Raw genomic sequence first — 22,749 nt, forward strand, 5'->3', positions numbered from 1 at the left:
TAAACATTTTTAATTTATTATATATTATTTATTTACTGAAAAGGTTTGGGCTTTGACAATTTTAATTTTCACTAAAATGGGTTAAAATTCTGGCGCTCAAATGGGTTCTACTTTGGCACTCAAACGTCCTATTTTTTTCCGCTCAAATGTCCTCCGCCTGAATGAAATGACCAACATTATTTCATTTTTATGTTTACACTATGGTAATCATTTGTATTACTTGTACCATGATTTATTTGTACATACATTCAACACTTGTTGGCAGGTTGTGTTTTGTACCTTTTTTGTATGGTATTTCTGAAATGTATATATCATTCTATTCCAACCTAAATCTAATCTTTTGAACCCTAATGGTGTAACCAACATATGATACTTGTATAATTGATAAATGGACATCATGCTTTATGTCTCTTGGTATTGTGACTTGGGTAAAATACAATCGGTATAAGATACCTTTAGCAAAATTGAGGAATACAAAAGTCACTTATTTCACCATTTAAAATGAAATTAAACATTACCTTTGGAACAGCACATGGACTGTAATATGTGCAACTTTCTAGAACATCTGACCACTTCACAGACTTGTGCTAAAAAATATATGTTCAAAAGTTTGAAAAAACAAGGAATATGTGACATACTTAACCATTGTTAACAGTATAAAATAAACAGCTACACCAAAATTGCATGAAGCACCCTAACTGTGCATATTGAAACTGCTGCAAAAATAAAATGGAATATTAAATATGCATTTCATAAAAAGCAAATAAAATGGTTCTGACTGTAAGAGCAAATAAAATGGTTCTGACTGTAAAAAAATTAGGCATGATGATATCCTTAGAAGTATGAATATTGCATCAAATATAACTGTTAAAAGTTCCATAACTCTGAAATAACAAATCAGATTTTTTTTTAAATCAAAAGTCAACATTCATCAATCCAAATAAGTGTTGAGTTTAAAAAAAAAATCCAATCCTACTAACGTTTTTATTTTTTTATAAGTGTGTTATATTCACCAATTCCAACATTAATGTAAAGTTTCCAGTAAATTAATCCAAGTGAAATCATGTAATGAAAAAAATGTGTGAAAATTTACTTTAAACTGATAATTTAAGTCCCAAAACTCTTGAACGACTAACTAGTAAATAACAAAAATCAAAAGATAGCTTCAATTTATCAATTCTATGAAGTTTTGAAAAAAAATCCATACAAGTTTACAAGAGTTCGTGAGTTATGTAAAAAATTGCCTTTAAATAATTTAAATGGTAAGTCCTGTAAATACGAAACCAAATAATGTAAAAAAAAAAGTTTTTTTTAATGGATGGGAGCTTTCTTCTGTCAATCCTAATGTTGAGTTAAAATTAAGTGAATTGGTAGATTACTATTATCTATTTTCCTATGAGTATTAACCCTTTCACCGATTGCTGCCAAGACAGAAGCTACTCTGAGACGATGGCGTCCCTGGCAACTATTACTCAAGTTGGAAATATTCATAATAAATGTCAATAAAAACTTGTTTGTAGTTATTTGTGTATTTATTTTATTCACTAAGACCATGTTCACAGTTTTGTTCATGTTTTGACAATTTTTTCTTCATAAAATATCAAAATTTTCAAATTTTCGTCATTATCAAGGTGAAATTCTCAAAATTCGACTCTTTCACCCCAAATCGTAATTTTTTAACCCAAAACGGCAAAATTTTGAAAAATTTTATGAGGCTGTACAAATTCCTCACATTGATCGATGTCCATTCCAACTGTTTTGTACATAAAACGACATTTTTGTCAAAAAAGTATACTAGTTTGGCTTCAATTCTTCCATATTCTTTCAAAAAAAATGTTCCCTCATTTCAAATTCTCGTAAATTCCGTAAATTTCCTCTGATTTTGACACGGTTTTCAACAAACGGAACCGCAATGTTTACACTTTCATCCGGGTTATCCATCAAAGAAAGATAACCCACGTTTGCACTGTTTGAGCGGGAAACATAAAAGAGGTATTCCGATCCCGGTAAAACGGGACTCATCGTCAGCTGTCTGAAGCGTGAATCCCGGTAAACCGGGACTCGTCGGCGAAAGGGTTAAAGTAACTTAACATTTGTAGCTGGAACAGTTCTCATTAGTAATTTGTTAATCTTTTTATGGGTATTTTTTCCCTTGATTATTTTAATGTATGATCAATGGGAGATAACTGTGAAATAACTAGTAGATGTGGAATATTTGTGTTTACTATCAATGGGAGATAACTGTGAAATAACTAGTAGATGTGGAATATTTGTGTTTACTATCAATGGGAGATAACTGTGAAATAACTAGTAGATGTGGAATATTTGTGTTTACTATCAATGGGAGATAACTGTGAAATAACTAGTAGATGTGGAATATTTGTGTTTACTATCAATGAAGCAAAAATTCAACAAAAATATCAAGACTGCATTTATTTGTTTGTTTTAGAAATGGAATATGTGGGTTTACTATCAATTAAACAGCAGTTCAACACACAATTTGTTCGTTATAGACATATTTGTTTTGGCTTTATAGTTCTGAATCATTAATTTGACAATATAAATATTTTTCTTTAATAAGAATGCTTTGTATGATTAGCTTGTAGCATTTTTAACAAGATCTTTAGTATGAATGAAGGTCATAACAGACTAAAACCCAAGCCTACTTTTATTTATCTAATATTATGAAATTCGTTTAGACTATTTTACACTATTCTCTGTTTTCAGTGACAACTGATGACATGTAACTAAGTTATCTAACATGGTTTACATACTACTACATGGTTGTTACTTTTGTAAACATTTCCCTGTAGAGTTAATCTTTTCTAAAAAATTAAAGAACCGTTTTGTTTAATTTGACAAGTTTTACATCTCAGGAAATTAATCCCTTACTATGAAGCTTTTTACATACTAAATATATACATAACTAAACGTATTTTTTTTCTAAGTTACTATATTTTCTTGTGATTTACCATTTCTTTGTGAAGATCCTTCTTCAGACTTTTCTGCACATGCTCAGAGACAACATTACTTGGAGAGGAGTGTTGTGATAATAGATTTCTATGTCTAGTAACAGCTGGGCTGGACATGGGATAGATATGATAATTTCCATAGATAGAATTCCTGCCCGGTCTCATCACTCTCTGTCCGAATGGTGAATCTGTTACCACAGAAGTATTTGTCTTGAATGGTGACTTACTGGTTGGTTGTTTATTATCTGAAAGGAAAATATATCATTAAGTGATGAGTAATTTATAATCAAAGCACAAAGCTCTGAAAAAACAATTTAGTATGACATCCATTATCACTGTACTAGTAAACATATCTTTAAGGGGCCAGCTGAAGGACACCTACGAGTGCAGGAGTTTCTCCCTACATTGAATACCCATTGGTGGCCTTCAGCTGTTGTCTGCTCTATGGTCAGGTTGTTGACACTTTGACACATTCCCCATTTCCTTTCTCAATTTTAATTGTCTTAACCAAAGTATGATTAATTGTTTTATTGGTATTTAATGCCCCTTTCAGCACAATTGTGCTATATTGTGGTAGACAAGCCTGAGTGCCAGGAGAGAACCATTGAAATTTGGTAGGAAAACGGACAATTATTGTCAATCAAGATTTGAAACAAGGGCAACTCCCACATGTTGAATTTGTTGACAGTGTTGACAGGCTTCTGATACAGTAGTTTGACTTCTTAGACTACTAGTCCACCTTACAATGAATGACATGTATACTCATAAATGCATTACAAGAATTATAACACTTTCTGATAAACTTTTTCCTTTCAATCAATATTAATGACTCACGTTTCAAGATACTGTATTTTATTTTAACAGTGAAAAAGCATGTAAGAATTAAATACAAGGTTAAATTGCTAGACTAAACATATTTTTGCATTATCAAATTACAAAACTATCTGCATAGTTTTTTCACCTGATCTTGTCTTGTCTCTGACCGACTGAATCAGTGCTTCCGTATCAGTCTTGGAATATGTTGTCTTAGTGATGGCCGATATACAAGACTGTCTTGCTGGTAGAGGATTGCGCAGTAAAGATGGTCTAATCTGTAAAATTAATTTTCATAATTATTCTTTTTCCTGTTTCCAATTTTCAAAATGATGACTGTATTTTTGCCAATAGGACACTTAAATATAATGGTTTAAAAAATATATGTATTCCATATTTTAAGTAGGGTTCTCTTCTTTTTTTCTGTCTTCCTCTGTACGATCAAGTTTTTCCACACCTAGACAGATCTATTCATTATGTATTGTGTGTATAGGGTTACTGTAAACACTATTTTTTAAAGGTTCTACTACAGACATATTAAATTTTCAAAATTCTCTATTTTAAACTATAGTGTCTTCTTCAGCAAATGGCAAACCATCCTCCAGCCACAATTATTTATTTAGAAATATTTCCCTCTCTAGAAAAATAATTTGTCTAACACGTATGATCCAAATTTATAGTTTGTAAGGTTTTCTTTAAAAACATGAACTTCCATTTATAAATATGATAAAGTATGCATTGACAGGTAATGATGGTTCTGTTTAACAAGTTTCAATTACATTCAAAAAATAAATTTAAACAGTCTTTTATGGAGGAAAACAACAATGGATACTAGGGTATGATTTTCAAACTAGATTCCCTAAGGAACATTTAGGTAAATATGGTAACATTTAGTCTGGCAATTTCAGAGCAGATTTTTTAGGTCTACAGCAGGGAATTATGACAATCATTCAACAATTTTCAAACAAACTAAAGAGATAATTAATAAACAGATCAATAATTTGTGTGTTCACTCGTCAGAAGATGTTAAAAATGTCCAAGTTGTTCAAACAATCTCACAAAAACCTGTAACATGAACATTTTACTCTTCTTTTAATCTTTAACCAAACTGTTAAGAGGTTCAGCATGAAATAAAACATACCACTGATCCAGCAAATGTCTGTCTGTCATCTGTAGAGGATGGTACTGTGATTCCCTCGTCATTCAGTATACTGATCAAGGCCTCAGGATCTTCTTCAAACTCTGTAATATACATCAAAATTTAACTTAAATCTAATCTCATCAAATGATGTTTTTATGTGCATGACCAAGGAACAAAATGTATTAATACAAATTCTTCTGTTTGTTGCTAATTATCTTAAATATATTTACGTCAATAACAATGGATAAACCAATCTGCTTGTAAAAATATTTTCTATTCCTAAGATAAATTTAGTAAATTCAGTATTTCCATGAACCAAAAAAAACAGTAAAGGAAAGGGTGTGATAAGGGTTTATATCCTTCAATTTTTAATTTTAAACTCAGATTTCAATTCATGTGTGCTTTTAAAGTTTAAATAATGCAAAACTGAAGACTTCTGTTTATTTACCAATGACTATAATAAATGCATAAAATGACCCTTCTACATGATTTGTGAGAAATACATAGATTTTGGTCATTTATGATGCAAGTTTGTGGACATCATTCAAATATATCATTATATAGCACACGCAAGAACCATTTAACTAAATGAACAAAATCTTTCATGTAGATATTTACATACTACTAAAATGAGCTCAATATTTCTTTTTAACAAATATTTTGAGAAAGTATGTTAATTTTGTAGAAAATTGGGAATAAGTGATTTGACTAAAATTTCTTTAATAAATATTTAAGTTTAAACTTTGTACATACTAAACAACATTTTAAAGCCTAAATCACCAAATCTTGTAATACTTCATTTTTTAGGCTGAAAAGATCATTTAGTGAACCTGTTTTTTGTTTGTTAAATATCTGAACAATTGACACACACGTGAAGAGAAATATATACTCATTCGCAATGCCAGTGTCTGTAGTAATGTTTTAATATTCAATGAATGAATCTTTGTAAAACTGGTAAATTATCAAGAATTTTGTATAAAGGGTGTGGCTTATAATCTAGGAACTAACAATAGTTTTCAACTGGTATAATGAAAGTAAATCAATCATATTTTTTGGAAAATCAGATTTCATGTGTTTTTTTTAAAGATACATGTACATTAACAACAATTTCTTCAAACTTTTATTAAATTGTTTCATAAAACAATAATTTTTTCAAAGAATGATGAAGTTTACACAGAACTTTTCTTATTTTACCAGCACTGTTAACAAGATAACCATAAAAATAAGGATGTGATTATAAGTTATATGGTTCGCTACTGACCCCCTACGGATCCATAGAGGGTTATTAAAATCCATATGGGGTGAGGCTTGAGGCAGAGTCCCCTATGGATTTTATTCACCCTCTGGATCCGTAGGGGGTCAGTAGTTAACCGTATAACGAATTTATCGCACGCTAGACTTTTTCTGCTGCGTTTTGTTGAAAAATAAACAATGAAACACAACAACATTAATAGAGACGTCACCATTAAGGCGTCATGAACCCACTATGAAATTAACTAACCCCCTACGGTCACATAGGGGTCACCACGTGACGGTGTTAAACCAATCACAACGTGATAATTTACCCTTGGTGCGATAAATCCCTATAGTAATAAGAAAACTTCAGGTACGGCCAAACTCCAAATCTTTATATTTATGAAAAAAATAGTATAGAATTAAAGTGATTTCTGGTAATGAAATCCATAACTAAATAATTTACCAGTTATCATGGTTATTCATAGAGTTTTTCCTTCACTAATTTTCATACATTAAGCTAAAAGAGAGTGTTTAAAAGCAATATCATTCTAATCTTTTTAAATGGCTTTGTGTTTTTTTTCTTCAAATTTTATGTCATACATATTTTCAAACCACATCCTAATTTTATACACAAATCATACAAAGTTGATTCCTTGACATTTGGACTTGAGCAGCCATTGTGGTTCTCTTTTAGTACTAAATAAACATTTAAACAGATATTAACTCTGCATCTCTATACTAAATGTATTATCCTTATATGAACCTGTGATGTTTTTCTTCTCTGCATCAAACTCTAATGCCTTCTTAGCACTAATGACTCTATCATCAACAGTCAGCTGGTCTGGATCACATGGTAACTCCCCTAGGATACGTCTTTTCCCTAGATTGGTACAACTTTTCTTCTTTATCTTTCCAGTACTACAAAGCAAGAGTTTTTTTTATTCATATTCATATTTCATTTAGGCATTATATAACAGGAAAAATAATATTTGGACATAGTTTGAAAAACAAACCTTTCAAAAATATTTGATGGAATTCCAAATTTAACATTAAATCAAAAAGAAAAAGAAATCCAGTTACACCACTTGCACTATCAAATTTTCATGTCAGTGATAATAAATATTTTGAGCAATAACATTCAAGATGCTTAGACTGTGACTTGATAGTAAACCATTGTAATCCTTCACTTAACAAGCATGTACTAATTTCAGACTATGTTGTACTGTGAACTAGGGTCAAAAAGTTAATCAACCAAATAAATGAAACAATTCACATAACAAGAGTGCATATGATACATTAAAATGTATCACCTCTTTCACTAATAATAATTAATTTTATGTTGATAGTCGTAAAGAGAAAGTTTTACCGCAAGTATCATATCAATTTAACATTATTAATGATTCATGAGGTCAAGGTTAGATAAACCAAGCCAGCAAGACTTGTACATCTTACAATCATTCCATACACCAAAAATAGTTGACCTGGTACTTTTAGTATAAGAAAAAAAAACACCACAAAACACAAAAACTTTTCATTGTACAATTAATACAAATTGTAATATAGACAGCATAAAATTTATTTCATTTCTTTAACACATAGAAAAATATGAGAAAATACTATAAATTTTATTAAAGGAATGACAAATATCTTTTCTGTCTATGAAGAAATAACATAAAAAATTTGTTGCATACTGAATAACGCGTGTAGTGGGTTATTTTAAAGAATGCACCAGACATATTACAGTCATTCCTTAAAATTTTATTCTTAAGCTGGAATAAACTGTGACAAAACATTGATGACGTACATGTCACATTACAAAATTATATCTATGAGCTGATAAACAACACACTGTCAGCCAATCAAAAGATGTGTTACATCAAAAATTAAATTATTTTAAGATAATTTGATGGTGCTTACTGCCGATTTTATTAAACCTCAGAATTTCAAGAGGTTTTTTTACAATACTGGTAAAAAAGAAACACTTTCTTATCCTGAAGTGAATGTTGATTAAATTTTTTTTTGATTGATTTATCTTGTTACCTCATGGACATCAGGTCCAAAGTAGTTCTGCCAGCAACCTTCCTCTCACTTAGACCTTTGTTGTGGAGAATGGTGTCTAAGGCTTTCTGGTCCAATTCAAAGTCCAATTCAAAGTCATCATCATCATTTAGGACAGTCACTTTATTCTGTACTGTGAACTTTGTTCCTGGTTTAGTTACATCAAATGGCTTTACCTTAAATAACAGAAAAGAATGATTCCAATAAATTATTACTTGGTTAAAATGATGGCATGTGGAAAATATTTCAAGCACATTTAAGCCTAGTACTATTTAATTATAAATCCAATAGGTAGGATCTTCAAAGTGGTCAACTAGGAGGAAGGGCATACAATTTTGACTGTCACTGGAAGATTGCTTATTTACTACTGAGGGGTCATTCCTATATCTATATAGTTTCATACAGCAGTTGATGGATAAAAAAATGTCATATATATATCTTATATGTTTTCTTAAAAGAGAAGATCCTCCTATCCTTTTGTAATATTCACAATAATTTATATTAACAACAAGGTTAGGCAGTAAAAACATTCCATGGTATTTATAGGTATTTTTTCTAACATGTCTGTTGCTTAAGCCAAAAAAGTTGCTGGCTAGTATTTAATGCCAAACTAAAATAATTAGAATGTGTAAAAAATTTATGTTGATAAAATTTTACTGTTTTAAACTATTCAAAGAGCAATAACTCAACCACATTCAGATAAATAGGATTTTACCTCTGTTTGAAAGAAGTTGAGACTTCAGGTAAACATGAATATTTGTATAATGTCAAAACAAAAAAGATTTGAGTATCGTAAAATTTAGGAATGAAACAACTGTTAAAGATCTGTGCAATACAATTGCTCAAGGGGATTGCTTGAGCAAACTTTCAATAACATTTGAGATAAACAAGAGGACTAAAATAATTGAGATGTGTTGATACAATGCAAGACAAAACATCAGACTTTTAAACGACTTTTTAATGAATATAGCAAAAGCAAGTTCTTGTTACTTTTCAGTAAATATCATTGCCTTGAAAAATAGGAAATTTATGTGTTTTGACAGCTATCAAGGAACAGATTGTCTAAATACGCCTTCTGAATAAAGCATAAAGAATGATGCAGCTGCTCTTTTTGTTTATCTAAGAATATTTAACAGACAAAATGAGCATTCAAAAGGACAAAAATCCCAAAGATGAAAAATTGTTTGATTTTGATTAAATGAGAGATAATGTAACTGTGACAAAGCTTAGGTTGCAATTCCCATCACTAGTGTTGATCATAAACTTAGTTGTCTTTATAGATCCTTTTCAATGTGTGTTGATTGTTGATCTTGGTAGTCACAACTTTTCTAGACTCCAGACAACTCAAATGTGATTTAATTGAACAGACTCATGATATAATTATCTATGCAGCTCTCTAAATGTCTTTTTGTTTTTATTGTCAATGTGAGTTGTATGGTGGGTCGCATTGATATTTACCAAATGGCTGAATTTCATTAAACATATTTTTACTGGACACAATTTTATTCTGACATTAAGAATAGCACGTTGTGTGGTTTGATAGGAGAGTTTCATGACACATACCTCATAAGTCAAATGAAAACAACTAACTGATCAGATTGTTGTATGTTCTAAAAATGTAACATATATATACATGATATAATCCTCATTAATGTATTATATTTGTGTTGTTCAGAAATAAGTTTTCAGCGAAATATTTTGTTGACTCTTGATTTTGATTTTTGTATCTCATTCTTTAACATAACTACATTCAGTATCATAAACAACTACTTAATTTGCTACAACAACCTATATATACAAATTATCAATATCCTACAATTGTTGTTGGTTTCTTCTTGCAGCTCAATCCATTCTGTAGTTGTTCGTCCCATTTCTTGTGTAACCTGCTGAAGTCTGGTGCTGGCCTGGCTTTCATTTTCTTCCCTGATAGCTGTGGTCTGGGGATATGACTACAATTATATCAACAAATAGGTGAAACTTTCTTTTGAGCAGTGTTGAACATCATACAAAAGCATGTTACTATTCCATGGTACAGTATGTGAAATATTCCATCTTCAGCATAACACAGCATCATCACTGGTGAAGTAGGAATTTCTTACCTTTGAGTGCATCTGAGGTCATTCATAGTTTTCGGTGGGGGGTTTCTCAAGTTGTTTGATCTCTTAATTTTCTGTGGCCTGTTAATTTTTTTTCCTCTTCAATAGACTTTTAAAAATTGGATCCCTTGGCATATTCTTATTTTAGTATAAATAAATATAGATTATATATACTTTTCAAATTTATTTTTTTACAAAATCAAAATGTATTGTTTTTATGTGTTTAAATTTCATGCTACCCATCAAGGGCTTTTCCTTGGAACAATTTTCTTTTTTATTCTTATAATTTCTAACCTTTTTGATGCAGATGACATGATTTCTTTCCTAGTTGCAGCTTTCATTGTTTTCTATATATATCCCTTTTCTGTTTATATTCCTTCGGAAGTTCCCTACAACAATATATTCATACAAGGAATTATTATTTAATAATTTGCTCTAAAAATATAAAAAGGGTTATCTACGAGTATAGTAAGTAAGTAAATTTTATTTATAGTCGGCATGATATGTACAAATCAAGTACATGTGCATGATGTGTATGTAAAACAAACAAAAAAAACAGTATCAAAACAATAAACTCAATCTAGGGTATCAGTGAATAAATGGTTGTTTGGTTGCTGTCTCATTGATGAATACACAAACACCTACTAATTTAACCATGTACATGTGTGATCAACTTCTAAATTTCATAAATACATGATGAATCATAAATGTTTCCATGTTTTCCCATTTAATATAAAGTATAAGTAATTTTTAAAGATTCTCAAATATTTTAACTGCTAGTTTTCCTTATAAGTTAGCTTAAGGGCATATGTTACAGTTACAGGGGAGGTAATGACATTGCTTACGTAAAATGTTATTTCCTAACATCAAACTATGATATATCAGGAAAAGATGCATGTTTCAACTGTTTTATATGATTTAAACTGAATTAACATGAAAAAGAGTACATGGACCCCTCTTTTTTAAAATGGCATTAGGTCCGATTATTTGTCCCAATTTAAATGAAAAAGTCAACATTGATTTTTTTTTAATTTGATAATTATACTGCAAAAAAAGCTGTTTATTCCTAAAATACTGAAACTTTATTTAAAATTATAAAAGAACTGTTGTACTTATTAAAAGAATAATTGTATACAGATTTTCATGTTTTTTCCAAATCCGCTTGTATTTATCTGTTAAAATAAAAAAAAATAGGTGTGTCTACCCATAGGATAGAAATGTCCCAAAAACTAAAATTTGGAGTAAATGTCTTAAATTTCGACTCTTTTTATCTCTTAAAAGCACATTAAGGTATATTCCTTTGTTACATATTTGAATTGCTTAGGTGAAAAATAGTTTTTATGCAAATTTTTGTTAAAAATTCATAATGGGATCGAAACTGTAGAATAAGCCCTTAAAGAATGTAACCAATTTGATGATGTCAGTGATTTTTCAGAAGTTTGGACAATGGTGTAAAAACAGTGCAGTAAATGTGGATGCATTAATATCTGCCTTTGTTACATTTGGCCTAATAAATGGATTAATAAAAAGATTTACATTGAAATTGGGTAATTTTGCGAACAAATTACTAGTACATTTGTATCTTTTTAATCTTGATTGTAAAGAAAAGGTTACATTTACAAGTCTTAATAATATTTTCTTTTTTTATATTCATATTTATCAATATGGACAGTAGACAGCTTTGCTCAAATGAATGCAATATATATACAAAAAAATTATAGAAAATTATAAAATCTAAAAAGATTGAATTGAATAGTTGTATGTATATATATGTAAAGATAAGTTTATCCCATATCTTAAAATTCTTTTTTCTTTCAAAATGTATCATGATGTATATTTTTTCCTACTTTTGTTATTTAAATATACACTGATGTATGTATGTATATTTTTAACTGAGCAGATTATTCATGCTATAGTGGATAGATCTGTATTTTATTTCTGTAGTTTCTGGTTAATATTCCTCTTGTTGGTATGGTAGCTATTCTTATGCCTTTAAATTCCCTGCAAATATAAACAGAAACAGTTTAAAAAAATAAAACAAGATTTGACAATACAAAGTACTTTCAATGAAGTCTTTAGCTCTTGTGAGAAAACACATACTACTTACATTTGGCTTAAATCAAATGAATAAAAATAAATATAAATCAAATTCAGAAATTATTGAATGTATTCATTTCTGCAATTTTTGAAGAATGGACACATATTTGTAAATGCAAGATTACAGTTTCAGGAAAAGCTGCATACTGAAATGTGATGCAGATATCAGAATGCAAGTTCTTATAATTACTGCGATACTCAGGTTGCATTATTCACATTAATAAATCCTTGCATTAATTTCTAATTTGAATTATTATTGTTTATAATAAAAATGTATCAATTGTGTACTTTTCAAAGCACAGTTGAGTTATTAACACTTTCCTCCATAATGACGCCTTTTGACGCCACCCCCTTTACTCCATAATGACGCCTTTTGACGTCTGTGTAGTACCTCAGTTGAAACGCTATGTCTCCAAAATGTCTGCATCAGACTTAAAAAAAATTGTATCCAATATGAAAAGGAGATTCATGAGAATATCTGACTTGAATTTCATTGATGAAATATTAGTTTTCACAATGCATTAACACTTTAAGCCTGATGATTTTTTTTACTGAAAAAAAACCTATGCGAATCAAGTATTTAAAAAAATAAATATCCATGGAGTAAAAGGTTAAAGTAGCTCTTTCCGCTTTATTTCAAAAGGAAAACCTTGAGAAGAACGTTCGATAAAGTTTTCAATGATATTTTTGCATTTGTGAAAAATCAAATGCATTTAAAATGTAGTTGACGATTTTTAACTTTAAACCTCTACTAATTCCTTTTAAATTTTCATCAAATAATATTTATTTATATTTTCTGGTAATATGAATTTGATTGACTAAATCATTTAGATGCAAACCGCCAAAATTTAAGAAAATGACTTTTATCAGACATATCAATGTCTTTTTTTTCTTCTTCTTCTTCCGAATACGGGAGTAGACTCCTAGGTGGGAGTGTAAAACTTCCCGGAACTTGTGTGCTATGTACATATGGACTTAATTTAAAAATAATATGACAAAGAAAAATGGTTAACAATAACATATATACATTATGTACAGTGGCTTTGTAGTTTAATAAATTGTTGTGGATCCTTCAAACGTTAGATTGGATATGCCACTTTTGAAGGATTCCAGAGTGTCAGACATACATACCTATTGCTTCAGGTAGTGTGTTCCAGTCCGAAATAGTGCGGTGATAGAATGAAAATTTATAGAAATCTTTATTTGTTGGTATTTGCCTAAATTTATGTTTCCCCCTAGTGCGTCTATCAGATATTGTTAAATTGTCCTTAGGAACTTCAACTAACCCCCAATTTATTTTATACAGCATAGTTAATCTAGCTTTTTTCTTCTTATTTCTAAATTTTCCTGTTCCAATGACTTAATTAAATTTGAAACTGCTCCAGGTGATCTGTCTTTATAATCATTGAAGACAAACCTGGCTGCCTTACGCTGTACCTGCTCAACCGGAGTGATGTGTTGTTTTTTGTACGGATCCCAGACAGGGGAACAGTATTCAACGACTGGACGGACAAGTGATGTGTACGTAAGGTTTTTAAGCTTACGTGTGGCAGTTTTTCAAGTTCCTACGTAGAAAATCTAAGGTTTTATTTGCCTTACATGTAATATTGTTTATATGTGTTCCCCAATCAAGATCATGGCTTATAGTTACGCCTAAATATTTACTGTCTTTTACTGCTTCTAAAACATGATTGTGCAATATATAATCAAAAGCGGAAGGTTTACTTTTTTTAGAACTATGAATTACATAACACTTCTCAGGATTAAAATTCATTTGTCAGTCCTCTTCCCATTTTACTAAACTAGATAAATCTTTTTGAAGTAATTGTGCATCAGAACTATTATTCACATTTCTATACAATAAACAGTCATCTGCAAAAAGTCTTGCATTGCAAGTTACATGTTCGGGTAGGTCATTAATAAAGAGTAAAAATAATGTTGGGCCTAAAACTGTTCCCTGAGGCACACCAGAGTCAACAGCTAATTTTGAAGATTTAATAGTACTTGCTGTTGCCTGTCAGCTAAAAAGTCATTTATCCAATTTAAATTTTGATTTCTAATACCATAAAATTCTAATTTCTGGGCTAATCTGGGTGATGGGGGACTTTATCGAAAGCTTTGGAAAAATCTAAAAGTATGACATCTATTTGGTAACCATATCCCAATTATTTTGCAAGATCTTGTATGCTGATGATAAGTTGGGTCTCACAAGACCTTTTACTTCTAAACCCATGTTGACTATCATTTAATATGTTATTAATTGTAAGATGTTTCCTTATAAATGTTGCTTGTTAAAATGTGTTCTAGAATTTTGCAACATATTGAATTGCAGTTAATGAAACTGGTCTATAATTAATAGCGTTATGCTTGTGACAATGTCACCTTTTTTAAATATTGGTACAACATTAGCCTGCTTCCAATCATTTGGGATTTACCAGTATCAATAGATTTTTGGAAAAAGAATGTAAAAAATGGAGACAATTCTTCTGCAAAATTATGTAAAAAATATGTTGGCAGATTATCAGGGCCAGTGGCTTTGAGTGGATTTAAGTGTTTAAGTAACTTTAATAAGCCATTATTACTAATAAATATGTCTGGAATAGTGGGGTTGGGACTTGTACCTTTATTTGGCATAGAGGATGTATCTTCGGTAGTAAAAGCCTTTTTAAATTGTTCATTTAGGATGTTAGCTTGTGTATTCGGTTCACTATATAATAAACCATCCTTTCCTCTTAATGGTGACACTCCAGATGTTTCTGTTTTTTTGCTTTTTATAAATTGATTATTTCTTGCATGTACGTGCTCTGGGCTCTTCTTATTTCTCTTTGAGCAGTAGCATGTCCAGTACCAAAATAGTTTACATTTCTCCTGGACAGGTAAAACAAGCTGTCAGAGAACTAATCATAATAAGAATCGACATTAGCAATATTGAATAAACAGTGAAGTTGGTTGAGTGAACGCAAAGGAATGACTATGGTGCAATATGATAAGGTATTGGAACAAACTTGTATCAATGGACAACACTTGTATATACATGTATGTAAACGCATCATCAATTGGTCAACTGACTGTTTTGGCTGGATGCCAATTTAATACTTTTTATTTAGGGGCCGATTTGACTTTCACCCAACCTCTCAGTCCTCTCTGTTACAAGGCAGCGCCTAACTGACTGAGCTAAAGAAGTACTTCCTTAGCTCAAGCGTTTACGGCTGACTTTGTATCTACCACATTTTCTATAGTCGCCGTCAGCTGAAATTTGTAGCGGTTATCGGTAAAAATAATCTAAACTATCAATCACGTTCACTCGAGATATAGTTTTTAACATTCCAATCATAAATCGCAAAAAGAAAAACCACTACTGACCTACATTTTAAGTGATCACACTGTAATAATCCTGACCGTCACATTTTCATAGACGATGTTGAATGGTGGAATCTGCCATTGTTTTTACCGGAAGTGTTTCCGTGGAGTTCAATTTCATAAAATTTGCATAAAGTGCAGGAAACCTTATCACATCAATGAAAAGAACATTTCAGGAAACTGCGTAAATGACGAATGTCATATGTAAACAAATGATCCTCATAGAAACGAAGATGGCGGAATTACAATGGAAAACATTCTGGAAAATGTGAAGGTCAGGATTATTACAGTGCGATCACTTAAAATGCAGGTCAGTAGTGGTTTTTCTTTTGGCACTGGCTACGGTTACATGGAAATGTAACAATAATAAAAATATTATTGTTACATTGGAGACTAATTGCCGGAATGCATGGTTGGGTAAGGAACTGTTTAATTACGAATGTAACAATAATTATTGAGGCTACGGTTACATTACGTTATTGTTACATGAAAAACAGAAATGTACGCTAGATTTTAATGCTTAATTCTTTCATATGTATTAAATAATACTTGTAATAATGATAAATAATAAATATTACTATTCAACAAAGTGCGGTGTTTAAAAAGTTTTACGTATAAATGGTTTTGATGTTCTTAAAGATACTACTCCAGATTAGGAGTGTCAAAGACGAAACATATAGTTCAATTGTTTCACTTTTAAGTATTTTAAAACTGCACACCTACTCTTATTACTGTCATTATACTTTGAACAATGGATGAAGAGATTCCTAGTACCGACTTTGTTTAGGGTGAACAATTTAAAACTTGGGATGCGTTTTAAACGAAACTGAAACAATATCAAGACACACATTTCATACAGCTATACTAACGCAGTTCTAAAAAAATGATACATCAAAAGCAAAGTTTGCTAACTGTAACTTAAATAATGTGAACTTCTGTAAGTACATGTATCCATGGAGGACGTAATTTCGTTCATCAAAAATGTGTCGGACTTAAACATGCTTTAAAAACTACTTACTGGATTGGTCATATCCAACTAAGTTAGACATCACGTGACTTTTGTGACGTATAATAGCCGCCATTTTGTATTATATTTCCCCATATAAAATGCATATATGCTTCAATAAAGTTTAATTTTCTCATAAACCTGATCCGTTTTCTTACTTTTGCAAATCAATCCTTGATATTCAAACATATTTCTATCAAGCAATGTTGGTCCTAACAGTTTAATTTTTGATTAAATTCGGTCAAATCTGAATCGTAAAACATGCACTTTTTCTCGTCATTTCTCCGTTGACTCAATGCTTAATTACCGATACCCATGTCTACTTGTACAAGTTCAACAAATAAAGAAATTCTGTAAATAAAAAAAACAAACTTTGCAAATCGATTAAGTATATTCAAACATATAGCTGGCGAAGAATACTACTTAAAACAGTTTAATTTCAGGGCAAATTCGGTCAAACATCGATTTAAAAAAGGGAATTTTCCGGGATTTTTCAAAATGGCGGCTGATGTATCATATGGAAATGTTGCATCAAATCAAGGATTTCTATAGTAAAACTTTCCTAGATTATATTTAATTTTTCCTAAAGAATCTCTGATGTTTCTGTTATTTTCCTTTAGTGATATTTCGATATCATTGATTTCAAAATTTCTTAATAAAAAAAAAATATTTTAAGTGTGACACGGGAACATTTATTTTGACAGATATTCATCCAGGAGATACTGTTACCAGAAAATAGTTTACAATATCTATAATAAAAAAAATTCTCTTCTTTTTTTAAAAGTGTTTTGAGAAACTAGCTGTCATTGTTTATAAAAAAAAAAATACAGTAAAGAAATTGTATGTAATAAATTTATGTATTGTAAATATAAAATAAATGTCTTCAACTTTTATTATTTAGTACATATTACTAGTCCAATCGTATATAGCGTTTTTTCATGTAACAATAACGCAATGTAACCGTAGCCTCAATAATTATTGTTACATTCGTAATTAAACAGGTCCTTACCCAACCATGCATTCCGGCATTTAGTCTCCAATGTAACAATAATATTTTTATTATTGTTACATTTCCATGTAACCGTAGCCAGTGCCTTTTCTTTTTGCGATTTATGAATGGAATGTGAAAAACTATATCTTGAGTGAACACGATTGATAGTTTAGATTATTTTTACCGATAACCGCTACGAATCTCAGCTGACGGAGACTATAAGGGATACAGTATATAATCTTCAGATAATGAAGGACTACTGAAAACCTAAAGAAGGGAAATAATCCCGTCACAAATGACAATGTCATTGATAAAATTAACTTTGCAGGATAGTCAAAATGGCAAAAATGGGGATAATAACTTGCCAGCAACTGTAAAATTACAGATCACGTTAAAATTACCGATATCGGTAAATTTACCAATCACTCCCGACTGCGTTGCTGGCAAGTTATTTTTACTGTTCATACTTAATTAAATTTAGGTTTTACACACATTTGTCAAAGTTTTAGGAGATCCCAGTTAATCAAGGATTCGTAATATAATGCTTTATTGGGTTCTGATTGTGGGAACAGCTTACCAAAACTTTGTTCATGTTCTTGCAGTTCAACCATCAAATTTCCCGGCCCAAATGATGTTTTGGAAATTCGGCCAATCAAGACGCTTGTTACAAAATAATAAAGCTTGGATAAAATTCTATATTTGGTTAATCTCGGGATTTCCTTTGTACAGTGTTTTGCGAGATTTTGCGAGAATCTTTAAAATAGTAGCAGAAACAATATGGCGATGACAGAACAAGTTCCGCTTCAAGTCTTCATATATTTAGGAATTATATTATTTTCTCTTGTGGATTTTATAAAAACCGAAGGTGAGTGGTGGATTTGTAGCAATTTGATATAAAAATTTCTGATGAAAACACTGAAGGTGTTCGATTTTACTAATTTTTACCTGAGATTTACCTGAGTGATTTTTTTTTTGTTTTGTATTGTAACCACATAGAACATACCGGTATGGCTTATTAGTCAAACATTATGATGTGACTGTGATTTGCGTTATATTTATGGAATCCCTAGCAATATTTCTGCTTTTATGATCGAAGAAATAAACTTTATATTTTATTTTTATTAGATTTATAAATTCCTCTGTATTCTGTATCCTAAAACATATAAAATATCTGCATGCCCTACCTTTAACGAACTTATAAAAGTTACCAGGCTTATAATTGGGTATACCAGACAGGAGTTTTCCTACCAAAAGACTTATCTGAGAGGATCAAATTGAAAAACACAGCTAAAGGAAATGTGGAAAAGTTCCCAAAATGGCAAATAATCAAATGAGTATACTATTCCTGATCTAAGCCTAAGGAATATGATCTATTCTTATATTGATTTCCTATAAATTTGTGCAATTTTCAGTTGAAAAACCCAATTAAAACACTCACATAAAAACTTAATAACCTTCACAAGTTAGTGTTAAAACTGTTTGACACATTTATTGCAGTTTTACATGTTTTAACACCATCTTCTTCCTTATGAATTTTGAATTGATTATGAATAAATGTATAAATTGAAAAGGCATACAAAATTACAAACATGTATTTTTTTATTTCAAAGAAAACTACAGGCATACATTGTAAGAGGATCTCCTATACTTAACATTAGATAAACTGGAGAACAACAAGCATGACAAATGCAAGAGTTCATTTATTTGAGGTTGATAACAGATTGGTTTATATCTTTATTTTAAAATGTATTTGTGATGATCTCATGGCAAATACATGTATGTATATGTTTAGGTGTTTCAGATCCTACATGTATATTGATTTCATGATGTCCTTTCTGGTTTTATTATGTTGTTTAATTGCCATCTTGATGACAAAATCTACATACACTGTACATATCCTTGTACAAATTTATTAGCTGAAATTTTTCTATTGCATTATACAAGCTGGCACATCCAAACATACAAACATTTTAATGAACATATCAAAAAGAAAGGCAGCAATAAAAACACTAATCCGTTGAAATCTTTATTGTCCAATATACATTTGTACTATAATTGTTAAATATGACATTATATATATACCACCAACCCCATAAATGTACGGGTATCTCTTTCTTATTTATTTATCAAAAGGTATATTGACCTCACAGTATAAGCTTTACCCCCTCCCCCCCCCCCCCCCCCCCCCCGCCCCCAACACTTTCTATATGTACATTTGTATATTATATCCATCCCATAACCCTTTCTCCTGATTGGCTTTTAAGTAAATTGTATGTCCAACCCATATCTCTTTCTCCCAAATGTCTTTCAAAAATCCATCTTTAAAATGTCTCGGATACATGTACATAAAAAATTATAAATTCCGCATCATGACCCTTTCTCCCAGATGTCTTTTAGGTTATATCCACTCAATATCCATTGTTATCCTTTTGTCTCCATCTTTAACACAAATATCCATGTACCATATCTCGTTTACTCTAGATCTACTTACATTTTTTTAGCTACTGTTTCTTCATGTATATTAATGCAACATCATATTTGTTTCTCCTCTACATCAATCATGTGCATAATCTTTTCTTGTATTTTAAACATGTATCTCTTACTCTTCAATGTCTTTTCATGTATATCATGTATATTAAACCCATATCCATTTCTTTCCAATTTATTTTCATGTACATGTACATGTTCATGATGTAAAATGATGTATACATAATAAACCCATATACATTTCTTTCCAATTTCTTTTCATGTATTTTAAACCTAAATTCCTTTCTCCCCAATATGCCTCTTTACACTTTTCTCTTTAAAGTCTTTACATCAACATTTAAATCCACCCCATATCCCTTTCTCTCTGATGATAAAATTATTATTTATGAAAGTATTGCTAAATGTTATCATAAAGACCCATCCTTAGAGGCGTCCATGTAAATCAACCCCATATCCCTTTCTCTTTAATGATAAAATTGTTTATAAAAGTATTGCTAAATGTTACATGAAGACCCTTCTTTAGAGGCGTCCATGTAAATCCACCCCATATTTCTTTCTCGCCACTGATAATATTATTTATAAAAGGATTGCTAAATTGTTATCATAATCATGGTAAAGACCCATCTTTAGAGGCCTCCATGTAAATCCGACCAAAGATACAGTCCATGGCATTATTTTTTCCTTAACAATTCTAATTTGTCAGGCAAGTCAGCACACAGTTGTATTTCCAATACAGATACACTATTTATATTTGATTCTCTAAGGAATGCTAAATATTTGCAACTATTATCAAGTGCTTGGAAAGATATTGTTTTGTTTATAGAAGAAACCAATATGGAATTTTTAGTAATTGTGCTATTGATTTTATGCTTTCTATTATGAAGAAGGGAAGTTGTTAGAAGTTTGTTTTCTTCTTGAAATCTTCAAAAGTTCATGAATATGATAACTACAATTTAATATCTTACAGTGTTTTCAAGGTTACAAAATGAGGCACAAATTACACCAAGTGCCACTATCTCATTTTAAAGGTACACAAAATGTGATGATCCGATTCATTCGTTTTTTTATGCCCCACCTATGATAGTAGAGGGGCAGTATGTTTTCTGGTCTGTGCGTCCGTCTGTCTGTCCGTCCATCCGTCCGTCTGTCCCGCTTCAGGTTAATGTTTTTGGTCAAGGTAGTTTTTGATGAAGCTGAAGTCCAATCAACTTGAAACTTAGTACACATGTTACTTTTGATATGATCTTTCTAATTTTAAAGCCAAATTAAACTTTTGACCCCAATTTCACGGTCCACTGAACATAGAAAATGAAAGTGCCAGTTTCAGGTTAAAGTTTTTGGTCAAGGTAGTTTTTGATGAAGCTGAAGTCCAATCAACTTGAAACTTAGTACACATGTTCCCTATGATATGATCTTTCTAATTTTAATGCCTTATTATATTTTTTACCAATTTTCACGGTCCATTGAACATGGAAAATGATAGTGCGAGTGGGGCATCCGTGTACTTTGGACACATTCTTGTTTCATGAATCAAACACAAGTACAAATGTACCGATTTTAAATGACTAAATATCAGTCTGCTAAATAATGATGTTAATATTGTTGACATTGGGTCCATGATAAAAAAAAAATCATAATAATATTTTAGTCATTGGACAAAAGTGAGTTCCCTTTCAAAAAATGTCCTATCATTTCAACTAAAATAAACTTTTTTTTGAAAAAATATTACCAAATTATAACTACATGGCTAATTTAAATCAAATAAATGCTATAACATGAAGAAATGTTTAAAGTTTTATTGTTTATTTTGCCAAGAAACTATTCATGCTTATTATAATTTTTTGATGAGATGAGCACAAAGAAAAGTATTTATTGAAAAGTTTGCTATGTATTTTAACCAAATTAAAATCGTAAAAATTTGTGTTTTACCCATCAGATAATGAATAAGAAAGAACCTGACAAAAATTATATCCAAGTAAACAAAATCCATAACACTTCAGACATTTCAGTTTCTTATGGTACAAGTATCTATTTTGTAAAAATCGCTCATACAGTTACTTTGTAATAATTTTTTGAGAAATATCGATTTTAGTTGAAATGATAGGACATTTATCGAGTGTGAATTCACTTTTGTCCTATGACTGTAGATATATAAAAGCCTTGTATAGAAATTGGATGATTTTACTTTAGACTTAAATAGAGGACTTCAAATTAGAACTGAAATTTGTGATAGAAAATTGCAAAAGGTCAATTGGAAATAGTTCCATGATAAACCTTATAAGCCAAATCTGATAGACACTTTTCCAGTCTACTTATAATAAAAATATTACCAAACTTTTCCAGTCTACTTATAATAAAAATAATACCAAACTTTTCCAGTCTACTTTTATTGTAAAAAGATACCCCCCTACTAACTTTTCCTGTCTACTTTTTGTACATTTTTTCCTTTCTTTAATTAAATCTATTTTATATGTTATAGAAGTTTGAACAAC

General features: G+C 30.5%; 2 protein-coding genes across 8 annotated transcripts in view; one reads left to right on the forward strand and one right to left on the reverse strand.

Moving 5' to 3' along the window:
- Positions 1 to 12,317, reverse strand: part of LOC139513643 (serine-rich adhesin for platelets-like) — a 50,054-nt gene extending 37,737 nt beyond the window's left edge. Inside the window, exons 1-9 of the mRNA XM_071302314.1 lie at positions 12,164 to 12,317; positions 10,611 to 10,705; positions 10,037 to 10,169; positions 8,203 to 8,396; positions 6,926 to 7,080; positions 4,927 to 5,027; positions 3,934 to 4,063; positions 2,973 to 3,217; positions 519 to 587 (exon numbers count right to left, since the gene is read on the reverse strand). Of these exons, the coding sequence (XP_071158415.1) occupies positions 519 to 587; positions 2,973 to 3,217; positions 3,934 to 4,063; positions 4,927 to 5,027; positions 6,926 to 7,080; positions 8,203 to 8,396; positions 10,037 to 10,169; positions 10,611 to 10,657 (1,074 nt within the window). The 5' untranslated portion in view covers positions 10,658 to 10,705; positions 12,164 to 12,317. The remainder of the gene's footprint in view (positions 1 to 518; positions 588 to 2,972; positions 3,218 to 3,933; positions 4,064 to 4,926; positions 5,028 to 6,925; positions 7,081 to 8,202; positions 8,397 to 10,036; positions 10,170 to 10,610; positions 10,706 to 12,163) is intronic.
- Positions 12,318 to 18,493: 6,176 nt separating this feature from the next.
- The window catches only part of LOC139513647 (plexin domain-containing protein 2-like), a 72,843-nt gene continuing 68,587 nt past the window's right edge, over positions 18,494 to 22,749 (forward strand). For 6 of the 7 annotated variants that reach the window (XM_071302321.1, XM_071302323.1, XM_071302320.1 and 3 more), the window contains exon 1: positions 18,513 to 18,635. In XM_071302321.1, the coding sequence (XP_071158422.1) occupies positions 18,548 to 18,635 (88 nt within the window). In that variant the 5' untranslated portion in view covers positions 18,513 to 18,547. Of the gene's footprint in view, positions 18,636 to 22,749 lie in introns of all 7 variants that reach the window. The other variant, XM_071302324.1, reaches the window with a different exon arrangement.

This window comes from Mytilus edulis, chromosome 2, assembly GCF_963676685.1.
Source record: "Mytilus edulis chromosome 2, xbMytEdul2.2, whole genome shotgun sequence".
Taxonomy (NCBI): domain Eukaryota; kingdom Metazoa; phylum Mollusca; class Bivalvia; order Mytilida; family Mytilidae; genus Mytilus; species Mytilus edulis.